The sequence below is a fragment of the Lepus europaeus genome, chromosome 17 (genome assembly GCF_033115175.1).
Source record: "Lepus europaeus isolate LE1 chromosome 17, mLepTim1.pri, whole genome shotgun sequence".
Lineage (NCBI taxonomy): Eukaryota > Metazoa > Chordata > Mammalia > Lagomorpha > Leporidae > Lepus > Lepus europaeus.
Genome location: NC_084843.1, coordinates 79,653,512 through 79,676,447, shown reverse-complemented (window position 1 = coordinate 79,676,447; position 22,936 = coordinate 79,653,512). Strand labels below are relative to the sequence as shown.

At 41.6% G+C, this 22,936-nt stretch overlaps 1 protein-coding gene across 1 annotated transcript; it reads right to left on the bottom strand.

Annotated features, from left to right (window-relative positions):
• Positions 1-514: 514 nt before the first annotated feature.
• LOC133775834 (olfactory receptor 6C4-like) lies at positions 515-21,268 on the bottom strand. Its single transcript, XM_062214318.1, is given in 3 exon segments — positions 515-644; positions 6,264-7,235; positions 21,213-21,268. Coding segments are annotated over 3 exon segments (1,158 nt in total).
• Positions 21,269-22,936: the final 1,668 nt, after the last annotated feature.

Sequence of the window (22,936 nt, the reverse complement as noted above, 5' to 3'; positions counted from 1 at the left end):
ATCATACAGGAAGTCTATTTCAACTTTTTAAAATGATCGCCATACTGTTTTCCACAGTGGAGGCACTAATTTATATTCCCACCAAGATTGAGTGTGTAAGCATTCTCCCTGCTCCACAACCTCACCTGCATTAGTTCCTCTGTCAATCAATTAGATGATTTTCTTATAACTGGGTACATGTTGAAATATGAGAACAAGATACTGTTAAAACTGGCCTTTTCTGATGTCACTGCTTGCATTATATCAGGATTTATACATCTTTTGTGGGTGAAAGAAAATAAAACATTTCACCTGCATAGCAAACTGATTTACATATGCCAAGGGAGGAGGGGTCATCAGTTCTTAGGTCATCAATCATCCATCTACATTTGGAAAAGCCCAGGAGTGTTCGCCATGGAAAAGCACTCATGGACGTATTGAGGTGCATTCTTTCCATGCATAATTTGGTGAGAATTGTTATCATGAATACAGTTTGAATTTTACCAAACTTAATTTTCTACACCTAGTGAGATGATCATTGGTCTTTGTTAATGTGGTATGTCACAAGTACTGATTTGTGCATGTGAAATACCTGGGAATGAAACCCACTTAATGATGGTAAATGACTTTTGATGTGCTGATGAATTTAGTTTACTAAGTATTTTCTTGAAAAATATACACCGTGTCCAGTGTTGATATTGACCTATCATTTAATTTTGTACTGTCCTTATCTGGTTTGATATCAAGGTAATGCTGGCCTTGCAGAATGAATTCAGAACTGTTACTTTATCACTGTTTTTTACTGTAAGGTCTTGAGTGAAATTGTTATTAATTGTTCTTTAAGCACAGATGATGGGTACAATTCACCAGTAAAGGAATATGGTCCCACTTCACGTCCTTGAGAGGTCTTTGAGCACAGATCGCTTCAATCTCTTACTAGTGAGTGCATCATTTGTGTTTTTATTTCTTTATGATTCAGCAGACTGGATTCTATGTTTCTAGGAGTTTATCCATTACTTCTAGATTATCCATTTATGGTGAAAAATTGTTCAAAATAATCTATTATTTTACTCTGTATTTTTGAAATTTTTTTCCTTCCTGTTTGAATTCTAATTTCCTTTATGAGGACCTTCTCTCTGTGTTTATAGTCCATGTAAATTTTATTGACTTTCCATCATTTCATAATACTAATCAATTTTGTGGACATTTTCTGTTATTTTTCTCACCTCTCATTTTCCCATCTCTCACCTGTTTTTGCTCTGATATTTGTCATTAACTTTCTTTGAATAATTTTAAGCTTGGCTGGCACCGTGCTCAATAGGCTAATCTTCCGCCTTGTGGCGCCGGCACACTAGGTTCTAGTCCCGGTCGGGGCACCGATCCTGTCCCGGTTGCCCCTCTTCCAGGCCAGCTCTCTGCTGTGGCCCGGGAGTGCAGTGGAGGATGGCCCAAGTGCTTGGGTCCTGCACCCCGTGGGAGACCAGGAGAAGCACCTGGCTCCTGCCATCGGATCAGCGCGGTGCACCAGCCGCTGCACGCCTACTGTGGCGGCCATTGGAGGGTGAACCAATGGCAAGGGGGAGGACCTTTCTCTCTATCTCTTTCTCACTGTCCACTCTGCCTGTCAATAATAATAATAATAATTTTAAGCTTGGTTTAGTCTTCTTTTTCTATTTCCTTGAGATATAATATTCATTCTTTTTTATTTGGTTTTTGTATTCTCGTTTGATACAAATATTTCTCACTATAAAATGTCCTATGGGAGAGGTCATTGTGGTGAAGAGGGTAAAGCCACTGCCTGCAATAGTATGCCATGTGGGCACAGGGTCCTGTCCTGGATGCTCCATTTCCAGGCCATCTCCCTGTTGATGACCTGTGGAAAGCAGTGGAGGATAGCTCAAGTTCTTTGTCCCTTGCCAACCATGTGGGAGACCAGGAAGAATCTCCTGGAGCATGGCTTTGGCCTGGCCCAGCCCCAGCTTTTTGCAAACATCTGGGAAATGCAGCAGCCAATGGAAAATCTCTCTCTCTTTCTCTCTCTTGCTCTTGAACTCTCCTTCTCACGCTCTCTCTCATTCTCACTCTATCTCCTACTTCTCTCTATAATTCTGATTTCCAAACAATTTTTTTAAACTGCCTCTTAGCTCTGTCTTTATGGATCCATAAATTTTGCTAGATTGTGCTTGTTTTCATTTGTCATAGATATTATTCAATTTTTAAAAAATTTGATCTTCACAGCGCGGTGCGCCGGCCGCAGCGCGCCTACCGCGGTGGCCATTGGAGGGTGAACCAACGGCAAAAGAAAGACCTTTCTCTCTGTCTCTCTCTCACTGTCCACTCTGCCTGTCAAAAAAATAAAATAAAATAAAATAAAATCTTTAAAAAAATTGATCTTCAATTCACTTGTTGCTTAGAAGCAGGTTGATGAATGTCAACATACTTGTGAATTTTCAAAAGTTCCCCCTACTGTTAATTTCTATCTTGATACCATGGTGATTAGAAAAGAAAACTAGTATGATTCCAGTTTTCTTACATTTGTTAAGATGTGGTTTGTAGCCTAACATGACCTATCCTGAAAACAAAAATTGAATGTACACTGGAGAAGATTGTGTGCTGAGTGACCACTGCATGGAATATTTTGCAAATAACCTGTGTGTCCATTAGGTCTGAAGCTTACTTCAGGTTCAATAAGCCCTTATTGATTTTGTGTCTATCACTGAATATGAAGTATTGAAGTCTCCTATTGTTTCCACATCATTATTCTTTCATACTTTATCTCACTCTTCAAATTATTAATATTTCATTTATAAATTTAAGTACTCTAAATGTAGAGTGCATACATCTTTATCATGACTTTCTCTTATTTTAGTTTTTGATTTGAATTATTCTTCATATGATTAGATAGAGTGATTTCCATTGCCTTTTTTTGTTACCATGTGCATGGAATATCTTTTTCTTTTCCTTCACTTGATGACTTTACGTGCCCTGAAATTAAAACAAGTTACTTTTAGTCTGCATATAATTGGGTTTGTTCAAATCTGTCTTTTTTCAAGGTTTATTTATTTATTTGGAAAGGCAGAGGAATAAAGAAAAGGAAAGAGACAGAGAAAGAGAGAACTTCCATGCATAGGTTCCTCCCCAGATGGCCACTGCCAGCCAGGTCTGAACCATCTAAATTCAGGCATCAGTAATCACCCTAGGCTCTTGTCATGAGTTGCCAAGGCTATGGAATCCTCTTGAGTTTGCCAACTCCAATCTTATTTAGACAAGGCCATAGTCAAAGTGGAAGTTCTCTCCTTCTTTCAGAGAAAGGTACCTCCTTCTTTGATGGCCTGTTTTTTCCACTCTTTCATTTAGGTGTGGTTTTTTTTTTTTTTGCCAGAGTGTCTTGGCTTTCCATGCCTGAAATACTCTCATGGGCTGTTAAGTCAGATCCGAATACCTTAAGGGCTGATTCTGAGGCCACAGTGCTGTTTAGGACATCTGCCATTCTATGAGTCTGCTGTGTATCCAATTCCCATGTTGGATCATTCTCTCCCTTTTTTATTCTATCAGTTAGTATTAGCCGACACTAGTCTTGTTTATGTGATCCCTTTGACTCTTAGACCTATCATTATGATCTATTGTGAACTGAAATTGATCACCTGGACTAGTGAGATGGCATTGGTACATGCCACCTTGACAGGATTGAATTGGAATTCCCTGGCACGTGTCTAACTCTACTGTTTGGAGCAAGTCTGATTGAGCATGTCCCAAATTGTACATCTCCTCCTTCTCTTATTTCCACTCTTATATTTAACAGGGATCCCTTTTCAGTTAAATTTAAACACCTAAGAATAATTGTGTGTTAATTACAGAGTTCAACCAATAGTATTAATAGAACCAAAAAATACTAAAAGGGATAAAGTATTAAGTTTTTCATCAACAGTCAGGACAAGGGCTGATCAAGTCACTGTTTCTCATAGTGTCCATTTCACTTCAACAGGTTTCCTTTTTGGTGCTCGGTTAGTTGTCACTGATCAGGGAGAACATATGATATTTGTCCCTTTGGGACTGGCTTAATTCACTCAGCATAATGTGTTCCAGATTCCTCCATTTTGTTGCAAATGACCAGATTTCATTGTTTTTTACAGCTGTATAGTATTCTATAGAGTACGAGTGCCATAACTTCTTTATCCAGTCTACTGTTCATGGCTTCAGATCGGCACAGTGCTGGCAGTAGCAGCCATTAGGGGAGTGAACCAATGGAAGGAAGACTTTTCTCTCTGTCTCTCTCATTGTCAATAACTCTCTCTCTCTCTCTCTCTCTCTCTCTCTCTGTCTCTATCACAATGTATAACTCTGCCTGGCCAAAAAAAAAAAAAAAAAAGAAGAATTAAAAACGAGAGAACAATCTAACATGGGAAGCAGGGCATACAGCAAACTCATAACATGCCAAATGCCCTAAACAGCACTATGGCCTCAGAATCAGCCCTTAAGGCATCGGATCTGGCTAAAATCCCATGAGAGCATTTCAGGCATCAAAAGCCAAGACACTGTGGCAAAAAATGACTTACATGAAAGATCTCTGTGAGTGAGATCCCAGCGGAAAGAATGGGCCATCAAAGAAGGGGGTGCCTTTCTCTGAAGGGAAGAGAGAATTTCCACTTTGATTATGGCCTTGTCTAAATAATGTCTGAGTTTGTGGACTCAAGAGGCTTTCATAGCCTTGGCAGCTCATGACAAGAGCCTCAGGAGATTATTGACATCATAAATAAGATTGTCAACTGTTAAATCAACAACAGGAGTCACTGTACACTTGCTCCCCATATAGGACCTCTGACCTTAATGTGTTGTACTGTGAGACTTAATGGTAAAACTAGCCTTCAAACAGTACTTTCTTCTTTGTGTGCGTGGGGGGTGCGAACTGTTGAAATCTTTACTTAGTAGAGAGTTGATCTTCTGTGTACGAAGATAATTAAAATGATTCTTAATGAAGAATGGGATGGGAGAGGGAATAGGAAGTGGGATTGTTTGGAGGTAGGAAGGTGGGTGTAGGGAGAAAAACCACTATAATACAACAGTTGTACTTACGAAATTTATATTTATTAAATAAAACCTTTCTATGAAAAAAAGAAAAGCATGGCCATTGTCATTAAACAACTATAACATATGAACTGTAGATACTGTGTTTTTCCTCTAATCTATCATTTCTGATCAAAGCCTTGAGTAACTAAGTGACAATTATAATATTAATTTTACCATTAAATCATCTCACCATTCTCCCTGTGCCATGCTCACGTTCTGCTTTTTAAAAAGTGTCATGTCACACAAAGCATCACTACTGTCACTCACAGTGGTACTAAAATGATGCCTAAAGGTGATCACCACCTAACCTCTTACTACACAACTGACACACTTAGTCATATGTGCATTTGGACAGCATCACAGCCACAAGCAGACTTCTTCCACCTCATTAGATTTCCCCCAATCTTAAACAAACTTTTGTATGGTAGGGAAAAAAATCTTAACTCTTCAGTTCTGTACTTCACAGTTTACAATATATCTTTACTTGAGGCAATTCAACTTCAGTCATTTGCTTATGAAACCAACCTGGCAAACCAATGAAGTTGAAGTCAACAATGACTTCACTTCAACCAGAGGCAAGAGAGGGAGAACTAGAATTGTAAATATTATATATATATATGTTTATAATTATGTAAATGTTATATTCTTTTTATATACAGATTTTCAACATTAAAAAGAACAGCATTGAGCCTCTTCAATGAGTTACAGATTGAAGGACAGTCAGACGTCAATGTGTGAGTGTGTGTGTTTGTGTTTGTGTGAGTGTGTTGGTATTCACCATTCAGTATCATGACCCTGGTCAGCTATCCTTGAATGAACTGATATTCTTACTACCAGGAATGTTATTCTCTACTTCCTTACAACTACCACAAATAGATACAGGAATCCATAGCTTGTCAGCTTTGAGATTCCACCAGCATCAAATAGATTTGTGTATTAAAGGATCTTCATTAAAGTCGTTTATCTTAATGATTTACAACAAATGAAAACAGATGATGGATAATATATTTATCTCAATAAAAGGAATATGTTTAGAGTTTCCAGAAATGATTAACAGGTTAGCCCTTAATTTAACATAAACAATCAAACATGAAAAAAGTAACACATACAAAATTGGCAAGTGTGTAGAAGATTGGATACATTGAGGAAATTCTGGATTCAATTGGTGAAAAGCTGCACCCTCCACTGAGAGCCAATGGTTCTAATTCCCCCTGCACAGAGCACCCCTGAGAGCCCGGTGTACCTGCTTGTTGCGCAGGGTGTAGATGACAGGGTTCAGCACTGGGGTCAGCACCGTGTTCACCAGAGCAGCTTGTCTGTTGAAGTCCACCCTGCTCGTCTGCTTTGGTTTCACATAGATGAAAAGACAGCTGCCGTACATGAGAGAGAGGACGATGAGGTGAGACGAGCAGGTGGAGAAAGCTTTCTGTCGCTCCTTGGCTGACGGGAGCCTCACAATGGTGACCACGATGTTGCAGTATGCGATGACAGTGAAAAGGATGGGTATAAAAATAGCCAAAAATGCAACATTGAAGAACAACATCTCAGTAGATCTGCTGTCAGAACAGGAGAGCTTAGCCAAGGGCCCAAAATCACAGAAGAAGTGGGGGATGACATTGGGACCACAGAAGGACAACTGGGAAAGATGGACAACTGGAGTCACTGCTAAGACAAATCCCAAAGTGAAGCAGGCAGTGACCAGGAGGGAGCACACCCTGGGGCTCATGATGCTGGAGTAACGCAGAGGTCTGCAAATGGCCAGGTACCGATCCAGAGACAGCACTCCCATAAGGAAGAAAGTTGTTGACCCCAGGAAAAAAAAGAAAAATGCTTGTGTGAAGCAGGCAGCAAAGGAAATCACTTGCCTCCCTGACAGGAAGATGGCCAGCAGTTTAGGAATCACCGTGGTTATGAAGCAGCATTCCACAAAGGAGAAAGTGCTGAGGAAGAAGTACATGGGTGTGTGGAGGCGATGGTCAGCCCAGGTGATGCTGATGATGAGCGTGTTTCCCATGATGGAGGCCAGGTACGCCAGCAGGTTCACCAGGAATAAGATTTTCCCCAGGTGTTGGACAGCGGGGAAGCCCTCCAGGATGAACTCCTGGACTTCAGTCCTGTTCCCTGCATCCCACATCACCAGCTTCTCAGTTTCTTCTTCAGCTCTCACTGAGCCATCTGCTGTGTCACAACTGCATAACGGAGAACTTCATTTCATTAATCAAATGACGGCTTGTTCAATTGGACTTTTTTCCCAAATATACTTACTTTATTATTTACTTGTTTATTTATTTTTGGTTATTAGTTGTTAATAGTTTCAATATCATTCATGGATGCAATTCTAAGATTATAAAAATATTCTCCTTTCCTCTCCATCTCTTCTATCCCCTTCCTTCCTTTCTTCTTTCCTTCTAACCTTCCTTCCTTCCTTCCTCCCTCTCCCCCTCCTTCCCTTCCTTCCTCCTCTTTCTTTCTTTCTTTCTTTCTTTCTTTCTTTCTTTCTTTCTTTCTTTCTTTCTTTCTTTCTTTCTTTCTTTCTTCCTTCCTTCCTTCCTCCCTCCCTCCCTTCCTTCCTTCCTTCCTTCCTTCCTTCCTTCCTCCCTCTCATTTTTGAGATTATGTGTTTTAATTTACAATATGCTCTACAGCTTATACTCCACCAAATAATGCCTTCAACAAGTAAAAAGCAAAGAGACCCTAGTTCAGCAGGAAAAGAGGGAAGGGCTATAAATAGTAATTGAAAGGAAAGACAAACAATGCACCCATATCCAATAAATGTTAACTTACTCACAGATCATTAAAACTTTAGTAGTATAACATGTTTAACCACTTTCTGACAAAAGCATGAAACAAAGATTGACAAAACTGTATTAACATCAATATTGATACAAACTGGAATTTTTTTTTCTTTTTTTGATTTTTTTTCCTTTTAATTTTACCTCCACGTATGAGGGAGAACATTCAGTATTTGTTTTCCTGTGCCTGGGTTATTGAAGTCAACTTGATATCCTCCAGTTGTATCCATTTTGCTGAATTGGTAGAATTTCATTCTTTTTATAGAGGAATAATATCCCATTGTGTATATATGCCCCAACAGTGGGAGAGGTGTTATCCATTGATCACCCAACCCCCAGATGTCTGTAGCAGCTGGAACTGGCCCAGTCCAGTGATATGAACTCATTCAGTTATTCCACATGGATGACAGGGACACAATTACTTGAGCCTTCACCTACTGCCTCCTCAGGTGCACACTAGCAGAGAGCTGGAATTCACAGTGTAGCCAGGACTTGAAGTAGGAACCCATTTATGGGAACTTGGCATTCCAACTCACATGTTAACCATTAAGCCAAATGCTCAACCTGTAGTAATTTTTCAGTCAATTCGCTGATAGAGCTTTCATTGTCTTTTTTATTTTTAGTTCTATTTATTTTTGAGGTAGAATTATAGAGAGAGGGAGACAGAGATGTGTTTCATCCACTGATTCACTCTCCAAATGGCCACAATGGACAGAGCTGGGCCAATCCAAAGCCAGGAGTAAGGACCTTCTTCCACATCTTCCATGTTAGTGCAGGGGCCCAAGCACTTGGGCCATCTTCTACTGCTTTCCCAAGGCAAAGCAGAGAGCTGGGATGGATAAGGAGCACTCCTGACACATATGGGATCCACATGGGATGCTGGCGCAGCAGGCAGAGGCTTAGCATTCTACACCACAATGCTGGCCCCAACATTTCATTTTTTAAAACCTTGTATTTTATATAGCTTCTTCTCATTGTTAAATAAAAATAGGTTATTTTATCTATGAGTATAATACATGTAAGCTAAAAGCCTAGATGATTTAGAACTGTGCTACTGTGCTTGTAATTCATAATCTTAATAAAGAATGATGTAGGAGCCAGCACTGTTGCACAACAGACAAACCTCCAGTTATGTTACTGGCACCACATGTCAGAGTGATATTCAAGGCCTGGCTACTCCCCTTCAAACCCACCTTTCTGCTAATGCCTAGGGAAGCAGATAATAATAAAGCAGTTGCTGAGGAACCTGGCCAGCATGTGGGAGACCTGGATGGAGTTCTGGCTCCATTTCCTCCTAATCGACCTTGACTATTGAAGCCATTTTGGCAGTGAACAAACAAAAGCATGATAGAGCTCTCTCTGTCTTTCTATTGCTCTGTCTCTTTCTCTGAGTGTATGTGTGTGCACCCCCCCTTCCTCTCTCTCTCTCTCTTTTGCCCTGCCTTTCAAATAAATACTTATGTTTAATTAAATGATAATTTTAATAAAATTGATAAATTTTCTATATAGTGTACTGCAAAACTGAGAAAAATTACTTATTTGTCAATGTGTCTCATCATGCCACTTATTCCTGGTAAGAAAACAATCAATTGGAAAGACACATGATGAATACTGCAAAACAAAAATTGTACCCTAAAAATATTATGGCCATGGAATTCTGTACTCCCACATACAAGAAACTCTTATCATGTTTAGAGTTAGTTTCAAAAGTTGAGGATGTAATATCATGGAGACAAACATCTGTGGCCAAATAGCAGCTGGTTGAAATGAGTTACATTAGTAAAGTCACAGACCCGCACTACATAGAATGTTGAAACTCAGCCCAGACTTTATTGATCTAAGACTGGAATCAGTCAGTGAGATAGGTGGCTTTTCCCAAATCCCATGCCAAGTGATCATCCAGGAAGAATCTTTGTCTTCCAAACTTCCCAGTCCCTATAAAATAGAAAAGGCAATAATGTGACTTGGCTTGACTCCAACAATCCATTTCTGTTTTCTTATCTCTCCTGCTGTCTACCTATGTAGAACCAATATTGTAGAACCAATATTTACTTTCATTGTTTTTTGTTTTTTGACAGAGTTAGACAGAGAGAGAGAGAGAGACAGAGAGAAAGGTCTTCCTTCCATTGGTTCACCCCCAAATGGCCGCTACGGGTGGTGCACTGAGCCGATCTGAAGCCAGGAGCCAGGTGCTTCCTCCTGGTCTCCCATGGGGGTGCAGGGCCCAAGTACTTGGCCATCCTCCACTGCCTTCTCGGGCCATAGCAAACAGCTGGACTGCAAGAGGAGCAAACAGGATAGAGTCCGGTGCCCCAACCGTGACTTGAACCTGGGGTATAGGTGCCGCAGGCAGAGGATTAGGCTAGTGAGCCGCGGCGCTGGCCTTTTACGTTTAAATCCACAGACTTCTCTTGGGAGAGTCTTTGTCACATTGGTCAACTCTCACATGGCTGAACTATTCTCTAATTTCATCAAATTCAAGAGCCCCAAGCCTTTTACTGTATGAGATCTGCCCAAGAGGAACAAACTCTGCTTTGGTTTACAAAAAATAAATGATGAGTTGACTCACTCACAGTAAGCCCACATACTCACCCACATGTAGCCACGGGTCACCAAAGATCTGACTTCAACTCTTCACTCTTCTGCAAATCAAGATGCTGTGCTAGGTAGTTGGAAATGTAACAAAAGAAACACTTGAGCCTCAGATGTGCCCAATCTGTCCCAGAGAATATGTCAACATGTGCATCCTGTCTGCTAATTATTCAGAGCTTTCCAAACTAGGGGAAACAAAAATGATAATTCAGTGGCAAATGTGCAATTGGGATAAGGAGAGGGAGCAGATCCTTTTTCTGTCTTCCAGAAAGAGCCTGTGAGTCCACTGGCTCTCCCTAAGGAATCTCACAGTCTCCTTGAAGGTCGCATGTCTCAGAGTTCCTAAAATTGATCCTGTCCTGAACCTACCATCCCCAGCAAAGACCCTACTTCATGGGGAAAAATAATTGGCAGCAGGGACATGAGAAATACAGCCTCATTTACCCCAGTGCCTTCAACATCGACTGTGTCTCTAAAATGCGTTCCAGGACTCTAGGCTAGCTGCTCTTCACCTGTGCACACTGTGGTGGATACCATGATGCTGACAGCAGAAGTCAAAGTTACATGGACTTGTCCAATGCTTTGTTTTGCATTGGACTGTCTCTTGACACCAATCAAGAGCCATCAGGCTAATTTGATGCAGGATCCTTAGAAGATGGAACAAAGACATCTAGAGACCAATTTCTCTCTAGAATCCCTGGTGGCAGTTAATTGGCACTGTTGGAAATAGATAAGTGTTTCACAAACATCATAGTTGCCTCTCCATGTTATTGCAAATATAGTAATGTCGGCTCATTCTGAGTTATGCCTCATGGAAATATTTTAGGTAAAGTGCCTGAAGTATGTTATGTTCCTAAGCTGGTGCTGGGGAGGTCCTATAGGAAACACCGATGCTCTCCCGGCAACAATGAGATGGAACTCCCCCTAACTCTGCAACAGCCGTGCCACGTCAGATAAAATCCATTTTTCCATTCAATAATTGTTTATCACCATTGATCCCACTAAACCAAGGTCTTTTTGCCTTTTGCTTGTTAAGCTTCTTATTCAATGAAATATCAAGCCTTTTTACTGCAAAGTAAATTTGATATATGTTATGTCAAAAACAAACAAACAAAAAAAGAGGTTCGAGAGGGTGGAAGGAAGAGAGGGAAAAAGGGAGTATCTTTGTGCTCTTGGACTTATATCTAGAAGTCATACTGAATCTATTAAAATTGAAATTTAAAGATTAATAAGAAAATAACCAAAATATATGTCTGGGTTTCATTGAAAATCACTTCCTATATCAAAACTAAAAAGTCTCAATTTGAATTTAAAAAGTCATTCAACAGATGTTAACATCAGGGTGAAGAGATTTGAATGACACAGGAGAGTTTAAAGGAGGCATCATTAAAATGCTTCAATCAGCATTACTAAAGAGCTTAAAGTAAGTTTTGAAAAATTGAAAATATAGCAAAAATATAGAAAGTTTAACTCAAGAAACTAGAGACACCAAGAAGTGTCAAACAAAAATTCTGGAGCTGAAAAATACCGTACCTGAAGATTTAAGAACTCAGTGATGAGCTCAACAGCAGAAGGATGGTACAGAGGAAAACATTAGTGAACTGTAATATAGGATAAATTAATCACCAGCTCATCAGAAGAAAGTAGAGTGATACAAAGTGAGCAGACCTTGTGGGTCTACAGACAGGGGAACAGATCACTCGTTTCTCTGGGGTCCTGCGCACAGCAGAAAGAGGGGACAGTGATTGCCACATGTGGAAAAAAGCACACCCTATAGACTCAAGGAAAAGATGAACTCCAAATAGGGTAAACTCAGTAAATCCACACACAGGCACAGTGTAGGCAAACTTCTGGTAATGGGAGACAAAAATAAAAATGTAAAAGCAGAAAAAGACAAACAATACAGTACCTATGAGAAAAAATAACTAAATGAAAGTGCATTTCTCATCAGAGAGCATAGGAAGAAATGACACAATATTTTTCAAGTGCTTAAAAAACACTGTGAGTATACAAAACTCTAAATATCATAGAAATAAAGAGAAAATAAAATCATCTAAGATGAAGGAAGACCAAGAATTTATCACAAGAATATTCTTCCTAAATAAAGGTTCAAATGAAGCTCTCTGAACAGAAAGTAAATGATCTTTAGAGGAATTGCTAAGAGTGTTGTGCTAGCAGATACACTGAATAGTGTTTTAGATTAATCAAGTTGGGAGTCTTAAAGAAACAAGTTAATAAAGCCACATAGTGAAGGCAGGAAAAACAAAACAGGAAAATGCAAGCAGAAAACAGAAAACAAAAACAATGTTATGGTATTTAAGCCATAAAGCATCAAACCATGTGATTACATTAACTGTGAATGGTCTACATATACCAATTAAAAACAAGTTGAATAAATGGATTAAGAAACTTAGAACAACTATGTGATGTCTACTGAAATGCAGAATATGAAAATATAGGCAGCTTGAAGTTATTGCATGAAAAAATATCAAGATAGAAATATATGTAGCTCTAAGAGGCAACATGAAGGATATTTCTTGTGATGGGAATTTATTTTTACTTCATGTTTTCACATTAATGTGGTGTTAAGACAAAGAGGACAGATTCAAGATCGTTCATAGATACAATTCCTCCACCCTTCTCCTTGCCCCCTTTATTTCTCTCTTCTTTCCCTCTGTTTTTTCTTTCTTTTTGAGATAACATATTTTTATTTATATTACAGTCAAGGGCTTAGTGCTCCATGAGATAGTTCAACAAGTAAACAGACTCCAGTTCAGTGGGAATGTAGGCAAGGGCTTCTAAGTAATAATTGGAAAGATGACCATGTACCCCATATGAAATACATGCTGACATAATCAGAGATCATAATACACTATAATTATAGAATAACATGATTTACCATTGGTTTGACAAAGACGTAAAACAAAGTTTGACAAAGCTCTATTTGCAGCAATACTGAGACAGGCATTTGCTTCTTCTTTGTTTTATTTTTTATACTTTTTTTTTTTTTAATTTTAGCTCTCACATCTAAGGGAGAACTTGTGGGATTTGTCACTTTGTGTCTGGCTTATTTCACTTTACATGATGTCCTCCAGTTGTATTCATGGTGATACAAATGGGAGAACTCCATTATCTTTATAGCTGAATAATATAATACTGTGATATGCGTATAAATGTATACATTTTCATTATTTATTCATCAGATGGACAGCTTGGTTGATTCCATATTTTGATTCCTGAGAATACTGTTACTATAAACATTGTGGTGCAAGTATCTCTTTGATACAACCAGTTGGTGTCTTTTGTGCACATACCCAGTAGTGGAATTCCTGGATCATACGGGAAGTCTGCTTCTACTTTTAAAAATGATCTCCATACTGTTTTCCACAGTGGAGGCACTAATTTATATTCCCACCAAGATTGAGTGTGTAAGCATTCCCCCTGCTCCACAACCTCACCTGAATTAGTTCCTCTGTCAATCAATTAGATGATTTCTTATAACCAGGTACCTGATGAAATATGAGAACAAGATACTGTTAAAACTGGCCTTTTCTGATGTCACTGCTTGCATTATATCAGGATTTATACATCTTTTGTGGGTGAAAGAAAATAAAACATTTCACCTGCATAGCAAACTGATTTACATATGCCAAGGGAGGAGGGGTCATCAGTTCTTAGGTCGTCAATCATCCATCTACATTTGGAAAAGCCCAGGAGCGTTCGCCATTGAAAAGCACTCACAGGCATACTGAGGTACATTTTTTCCATGCAGTTGGTTGAGATTTTTTATCATGAATATAGTTTGAATTTTACCAACATACTTTTCTACAGCTACGGAGGTGATCATCTGATCTTTGTTAATGTGGTATGTCACAAGTACTGATTTGTGCATGTGAAATATCTTGGAATGAAACCTGCTTGATCATGGTAAATGACCCTTTTAGTGTGCTGATGAACCTAGTTTACTAAGAATTTTCTTCAGAAATCTATGCCATGTCCAGTGTTGATACTGACCTATCATTTAATTTTGTGCTGTCCTTATCTGGTTTGATATCAAGGTAATGCTGGCCTTGCAGAGGGAATTCAGAAGTCTTACTTCAACATTTATTATTTTTTGGAAGAGCTTGAGGGGAGTTGCTATTAATTGTTCTTGAGCACAAATGATTGGTACAATTCACCAGTAAAGCCCTAGGTCCCACTTTACCCCACTGAGAGGTCTTTGATCACAGACTGCTTCAATCTTATACTAATATAGGATCAGTCTTAGTTTTATTTCTTCAGATTCAGCAAAGTGGGTTATATATGTCTAGGAGTTTGTCCATTTCTTCTAGATTATCCATTTATGGTGAAAATTTGTTCACAGTAACCTATGATTTTACTTTGCAATGTTGGAATCACTTATTTTCCTTCCTACTTGAATTCTAGTTTTATTTATGAGAACCTTCTCTCTATGTTTACAGTCCATCTAAATTTTATTGATTTTTCATCATTTCATACTACTAATCAATTTTGTGGACATTTTCTGTTATTTTTCTCACCTCTCATTTTCTCACTTCTCACCTGTTTTTGCTCTGACATTTTTCATTTCCTTTCTTTGAATAATTTTGAGCTTGATTTAGTCTTCTTTTTCTATTTCCTTGAGATATAACGTTCATTCTTTTATTTGGTTTTTGTCTTTTCTTTTGATAAAAATGTTTATCACTATAAAACGTCCTCTGGGAGAGGTCATTGTGGCGAAGAGGGTAAAGCCACTGCCTGCAATGCTATGCCACATGGGCACTGGTCCCTGTCCTGGCTGCTCCATTTCCAGGCCATCTCCCTGTGGATGACCTGGGGAAAGCAGCAGAGGATGGCTCAAATTGTTTATCCACCCACGGGTAAACCCTCAAGAGCTCACAACAGCTGAGGTTAGGAGAGGTTGACAATCAGAGAAGAACTCAGTCCAGGCACCCCACATGGGTGACAGGGACACAAAACCATCACCTGCTGTCTTCTGCCCCTGAGCATTACCAGGAAGCTGTCAGAATCAAAGCTGGAACTCAGCCTGGACACTCACCAGAGATGCTGGCATCCCAAGCAGGGACGTAAGCATTTTACCAGATGCCCATCCCTCACTGGAGAACCCAATCCATTAGCTGGTATCTTGCTGTATTGGATCTTTCCTCCTATGCATTTGTGATGAGACGATGTCTTAAGGTGACATTGTTTCAGTCTTCTTTTTATTTTTTTATTTATTTTAGGATTTTGCTGTTTTTCAGCTACCATGAGCCTTAGACAAAATATACAATAGTGTAACAAGGTATTTTAAGCTTACCTAACTTTGATCACATATTCCATTCTCCCTGCATTTTGTTGGTTTTTATCTCATGATTGCCTTTTATTATTTTATGGCTCTTTACATATTATTGGCAATATTTGCATAGTTTTGCCTTTTAATCTTTATGCCAAAACATAACTGACTCACACATCTAGATTACAGTACTAAGGTGCTCCAAATTGACTCTACTTGTTTTTCCTGTGAGTTTTCTGTCTCTGTGTTCTGATGTTGTTGCTTAGTGTCTGTTCTCTTAGCTTGCAGAGTGCCCTTAGCATTTCACTTAAGGAAGCTCTGTAGGAGTGAATCCCACAGATTTTCTCTGCTTCCCATGCATCTCTGAAGGACGGCTGCCCCAGGTACAATGTTCTTGATCAGAAGCCTTCTTCTCAGTCATGTTTACTCTACCACCTGACTCTCTCTGACCTGTGAGAACCCAGCTGTAAACCTGTCACTAGACTTATTAGAGCTCCCTAGTATGTAATATGCTTCTTTATTCTACTGCTCTAGGGGTCCTCTCTTTGTCTTGGGTTTTTGAATTTGATTATCATATACTTTAACGTATTTTTAGATTCAATCAGATTGGAGCACTTTGATCTTCATGTTCATTTCTATTTCTGGTCTTCAATACTTTCTAGATAAAAATACTTGTGTCTTTCAATGCTGTCTGAATCTCCTGTGGGATTTTCACTGCTTCTGGAGTATTCTTATTTTCTCTTCTGATTTCATGTTTTCAAATAACCTGTGTTCAAGTTCATAATTTTCTTCAGTACAATCTGGTCTGCTATTGATACTCTGTGGCACTTTTTTCATTACATTCATTGTACTTCTCCATGACAGAATTTGTGTTGGTTCTATGATTTCACTCTCTTGTTAAACTTATTTCTGGGTGATTTCTTGTTTTCCTGATATATTAAATTGTTTCTCTGCATTTTCCTAACATTACCCAAGCTTTCCTAAAGTAATGCTTCTGAATTCATTATCAGTTAGCTTATAAATGTCCAGTTCTTTGGGGTCACTTACTGGAATATTACGTTCAAGACTGGTCAAGTTTCTCCTTGCTTTGTGGCCTCACACTGATGTCCTGCATTTGCTGAGTCAGTAAGCTGTGCTGTTAGACTGGTTTTGGTGAGGAGAAGTCTTCCCCTAGAGAAAGGTGGAGTGGAAGAGCACTCAAGAGGGATCTCAGCAGTTCTGCACCACTGAGGCTGCAGCCGTGTAGCCTAAACAGCTCTGCCTGCTGATATTGGTATTCACAACACATGCCTGGGTCCTTAGAAACCAACACTTTGGACGTCCACAGTGGCAATAGGAGTTGCTGTGGTATCTATTGCAATGCCTCCAAAGGTTTCATAACCTCTTCTACTCCACGGGGGACGTTGTTTAAGGGCTTCCTTCTTGTCATTGTGTGGTTCTCAGGCCTTCTCGTGGTGGCAGTGGCCCTGTGGGCTGATGAGTGGCACTCAGAGAGGAGACACTGATCTGAGGCATGTAGCATGAGAACTGCAATTTTGGGTTTGGGAAGGTAACCGGACCAATGCCCAGGGCAGAGTTACACACACTTCCAGGTAGTGAGGTATGCAAGTGCCAGGTGCCTGGGGAACAGCCAGGCAGCAGGATGTAAGCATGGGTTGTACAGTGCTGCACTGCCTCTGTCACAGGCGGAGCCTAGTTCTCCAATGCAGCTGAGCCAGCCCTGCAAGCCACAGGCACAGAGAGACCTTGGTCCACGGCCCAGGGTACAAGCTACCTACTGTGGGGGGGACTCCAGAGTCTGAGGTATGGGTGCATGCAGCACAGCCATCGAGCAGGAGCATGCAAGAAGCCAAGACCCTGGGTCTGGGGCACCCACGGATGGAGTACGAGACAATTCCAGTCCCAGAGTTATACAACAATGGCTCCTTCTTCGGGGGTAGCTGTGTTCATCAAAATTTCTCTCCCTGGGCGTCCCCAACAGGAATGCCTCTTGGTTCCCTCTGTGACAAAAGATGCCAGTGTCTTCTACAGCACAGGCCACTAGGACCAAGCAGTTCCTTCCAGGTGATGGATACTGACAGCCTCAGCTTGTCTCTCTGCCCAGCCAATTTTCTGCACGTCTGATACCAGTCCTCAGTGATCCATTATGGATGCACTTTCCTATGATTTGGGCCTGTGAGTGCCTTTAGATTCTTCCCTCCTCCCCTCCCTTCCCCTCTCAGCTCCTCTTCCCTCCCTCCACTCTCCTGGCCTTGCCTCTCCTCCCCTTCCCTCTTGGCTCCTCCCCTCCCTTTCCCTTCCCTCACCTCACCTTGCCTCCCCTCCACTCTCCTCTTCTTTCCCCCTCTCCCCTCCCCTCCTCTCCTCTCTCTCCTTTCCCTCTCTTCTCTCCCCTCCCCTTGCTTCCCCTCTCTTCTTCCCCCCTCCCCTCCCTTCCCCTCTCCTCTCCTTACCCCCTTTCCTCTCCCCTCTCCGCCCTTTCCTCCTGTTCTCCCCTCCCTTTCCCTCCCCTCATCTCTCCTTCTCCCTCTCCCCCTCCCTCCATCCCTTCCCCTCCCCTACCCTTTTCTCTTCTCTCCTTTCCCCCTCTCTTCTCCCCTCCTGTCTTGGTCTGCTCCTGTGGCTCATGATCAATAATAAAACCAGATATCAGAAAGTAACTTGAAGCAATACAGTTTTCTTGGTCAAAAGTCTGAATCCACTAGGTCTTCTGCTTGGGGTCTTACAAGACCAAAGTCAAGGTGCTATGCAGGCTGGTTCTTTTCTGGAGCCCCTGGGCAAGAATATACTTTCAAGTTGTCCAGGTTGTTGCCAAATACTCAAGAGCAATGGGCAGGAAACACTATTGTGAAATTAAAATGGATGAGTATACTTAGCTTAGGATGCTAAGCAAAAGCCAAGCAAGACAATTTATCTTGGTAATTGGCTTGGAAGGAAATCTCAGAGAGTGGAAGGGAGGCCTTTGGGAGGCTTAGAAAAGATAGAAAGGCTGAGAGCAAAAGAACCCAATCCCATCAGGACCTTCAAGGGATCCTGTGCAACATGGCTCCCAGTTGTCTTCCAGGTACTGACAAGGAGAGACCTTTGTCCATCAGATCTGACTAGATGCTGCCCAACACTGACACACTTCTAGACTATGAATATTCTATGTACTTGACAGTGAGCTGCAGTCTGTGGTGGCAAGGACATCCCAAAATAGAAAGTACCTAAATCTAAAATTGAAATTCAAGCCATTGAAGTTCATGTTGAAGGCAGCAGAGAGAAATACAGATAGTGTAGACGACAGAGTGAAGTGAAAGCAAGCTTAAGAAGCCCTTCCAGAGTGTAGAGAAAAAGAATAAAGCTACACAAAGAAGAAAGAATGTGATGTGCATTGTTTTCTCTGGTTGCTATGATGGGAGATGCTCACGGTGAATTGAAATCAGGAGGAAGGAACATCCCAAATTGTGATACCAGCAATTTTCTGAATTTAGGGGCTGTACTAATGACAAATCACTATAAGCTTAGCGGCTAGAACAACACAGATGTGTCGTCTCACAATATCTGGGAGTTGAGTTCAGACACGGCTGACCAAGGCCCTCTGCTTCAGTCTTCCACCAGGCTGCAGTCAAGTAGTTTACCAGCTTGCAACCTCATCTCAGGCTCAGCTGGGACTGGACACCCTTCCAAGAGGACATGTCTACAGATGGAATCCAGTACCTTGGTGTTTGTCAGATGGAGGCCCTTTGATTTCAGGTGTCTGTTGGCCAGAAGCTGTTGGACCTCTCAGTTGCAGAGATGCCCACTTGCTCGGGAGGACGCCCAAAGATCCAGACTCCAGATGAGTTGATGCAAAAAGCACGAGGTTTTTATTGAACGTTTGCGCAAACGGGCCCCCACCTCAGGCAGTGAGGAGCCCTGAGCGGCAGTTTCACACAGGTTATATAGGCAACGAATTAGCATATTCCTAATGCGCATGCATAGGATTGGTCAGTTCAGAGGGACCATTAGCATATGGGAGAACGCTGGTGAAGAATGCTGGTGGAGAGTGCTGGTGGAAAATGCAGAGGTGGCACGGGATTGGCTAGTTTGGAGGGACAATTAGCATACCGGAGAATGCTGAGGGAGAGTGCTGAGGGAGAGTGCTGAGGTGTTACAGGATTGGCCGATCGCAGTGACATCATAAGTGCGCGCCTAGAGACTCTCCGAAGGGGAGGGGCAGCTCTGCTCTGGGCGCGCCCAGAGGTTTCCTGGAGGGGAGGGGCAGCTCTGCTCTGGGCGTGCCTAGAGATTCTCTGAAGGGGATTGACTTTTCCTTCCCAGAGAACGTCCTGCCCGCTGGACTCCGGGGAACATCTAACCTCTTAAGAAGCTCCTGATATTTGCCCAGGCCTAGTTTCTTGTCCCTCCCCCCTTAGCTTCTTGCCTTGTGGGTCTCTTCACATAACAGATCACCACATCAGTTTGCCTCACACAAAGCCAGCAAGAGCATGGCTTCCAGGCCTACTTTACATAAGATTCTCACTTTTGTCTTGCTACTAACCTATCTCTTGCTGGCTTTGTGTATTGGTTAGAATCCCCTCATAGCCCCTGCCTCGCTCCAGGAAGGAGACACACCAGGATGTGAACATGAGATGACTGGGAATGATCTTGAAGTCCACCTGGCTCGGGGCAGAGGAAGGGGATTCCAGGTGGAGAGAGAGCAGTTTCTAAAAGGTGTGAAAATTGTAAATAGCATATCACATTTTGGGACATTCCAGGGGTTAGCACTGTTGGAGGACAGAATATGAAGCAGGAATCAAATAACTTTGTGGGCTTTTTATGTGAAATAAGGTTATAGATAACATATTTTTATTTATTTGAAAGTCAGAGTTACACAGAGAGAAGAGAGGCAGAGAGAGAGAGGAAGGGAGAGAGAGAGAGAGAGAGAGAGAGAGAGAGAGAGAGAGAGATATCTTCCATCCACTGGTTAACTCCCCAATCGGCTGCAACGGCAGGAAATGAGCTGATCCAAAGCCAGGAGCCAGGAGCTTCCTCCGGGTCTCTCACGTGGGTCCAGGGGCCCAAGGACTTGGACCATCTTCTACTGCTTACCAAAGCCATAGAGGAGAGTTGGATCAGAAGTGGAGCAGCTGGGCCTTGGACTGGTGCCCATAAGGGAGCTGGCACCTCAGGTCAAGGTGCTAACCCACTGCGCCACAGCACTGGCCCCAATAGATAATAAATTTTGTATTCTTTTTTAAAAGATTGACTGTTTATTTGAAAGGCAGAGTGATGGGCAGGGTGGGAGGAGCAGGAGAGCAAGGTTCTTTCCACTGGTTCACTCCCAAAACAGCCAGGTCAGGACGTTCGGACTGGGCCAGGCCAGAGCCAGGGTCCAAAAACTTTGTCTGATCTCCCACAGGGGTGGCAAGGGCCTAAGCACTTGCGTCTACTGCTGCCTTTCCTCGGTGCATTGGCAGGGAGCATGACGGGAAGCAGCACAGTTGGGGCATGAACTGGCACGCCAATACAGGATGTGAGCCTCATAGATGGCAGCTTCATCTGCAGTGCCACAGTGTGGCCCCATGGATAGTGCATGGATCAGAGGTTGCTAAATTCAGGAGGAAGTCCTTTCTTCCCAGTCAACAAGACCCTTCCCAGCACAACCAGCATCCAGAGCCAAGGAGAAGGGGGATTCAATCCCATCATCCTTCAACGAGAATCCTTGTGCACTGAACGACTTCCCAACAAGCATGTGCAGCAGTGGGTACAGACAGAAAAGGATGAATGAGCCCAGAAGCTGTGAAGATGAGTGAGCTCCAAGGGCATGACTTGCCTGGACACCACTGTGACTGTGCGTGAGGGGTGAGAGAAGGGCAGGGCTGCCATGTCGGACCGAGCTGGGACGTTGCCGATGAACAGAAAGTGATGTGTAGGAGAAGACCCATAACAAGGGGCTGTGTCAGAGTCCTGTGTCCCTTTATTCCCCGCTGTGTTCTGCGTTTCCATCTAGCATCATTTGTCCTCCACCTAAAGATACCCCTTTGCTGTTCCTTTGTGCACAGTTGTTGATGACAGTTTTTTGGTGTCTGGAAATATCTTGATTTTTATCTATGTTTCTGAGGGATAGACAAGTGTTGCTCAGTGCATTATCCTAAGTTGACAGTTACTTTCAGCACTTTAGAGACCATTGTACTGTCATTTATATTTCTTCCTTTCTATCCAGAACTAAATGTCAATTTGTTTGTTCTTCTTTAAAGTTAATTTTCTCTTGTTGCTCTTCACATTTTATGGTCACCTTTGCATTTCTGAAGTTTCAGTATGATATATTTAGGTGTATTTTTATTTCTTTTTCACCTACTTGTCATTCACAGAGCTTCTTATTTATGTAAAATTTTCTTTATTTCAGATACAGAGAGAGCAAGAGAGCTCCCCTCTGCTTGTCTACTGCCCAGATGCCCACCAGAACTCACTGCAGGTTCCCATGTGGGTGGCAGACCCCCAACCACCTGAGTCATCACCACTGCCTCCTGGGGTCCATGCAGGAAGCAGGAGCCAGGAGCTGGAGCCAGGCATGAATCTGACATGGGATCTGCCCTCCTCCCTGGTGTCTTACCTGACAGGCCAGATGCCCTATCCTCACAGAGCTTCCTCAGTCTACAGGTTCATCTCTTCATCAGACTGGATAATTTTTTCACTTTTTTCCCCAAATATTTCTTCCCTGTTTTATTTCTTCTGTTTTGTTTGTTTCCATGTCTCTAATTACATGTTTTGTTCACTGTGAGCTTCATATTTCTTACACTCTTTGATTTTCTTCTGGGCTTCAGTTTGAATATATTCTGTTGCTGTGCCTCCTAATCTCCAAACTTTTCTCCTACTGTGTCTAATCTGGTTGTTAAATACATTGTTTTCAGTTATGAATTTTGAATATTGTGTATTTCTGTCTTAAAGTAGCAACTAGATTATCTATTTTTTTAATTAAACTTTTATTTAATGAATATAAATTTCCAAAGTACAGCTTATGGGTTACAATGGCTTCCCCCTCCCAAAACTTCCCTCCCACCAACAACCCTCCACTTTCCCGCTCCCTCTCCCTTTCCAAGCACATCATGATTCATTTTCAATTCTCTTTATATACAAAAGATCAGTTTAGTATATATTAGGTAACGATTTCAACAGTTTGCCCCCATATAGCAACACAAAGTGAAAAAAAAATACTGTTGGAGTACTAGTTATAGCATTAAATAAGAGTGTA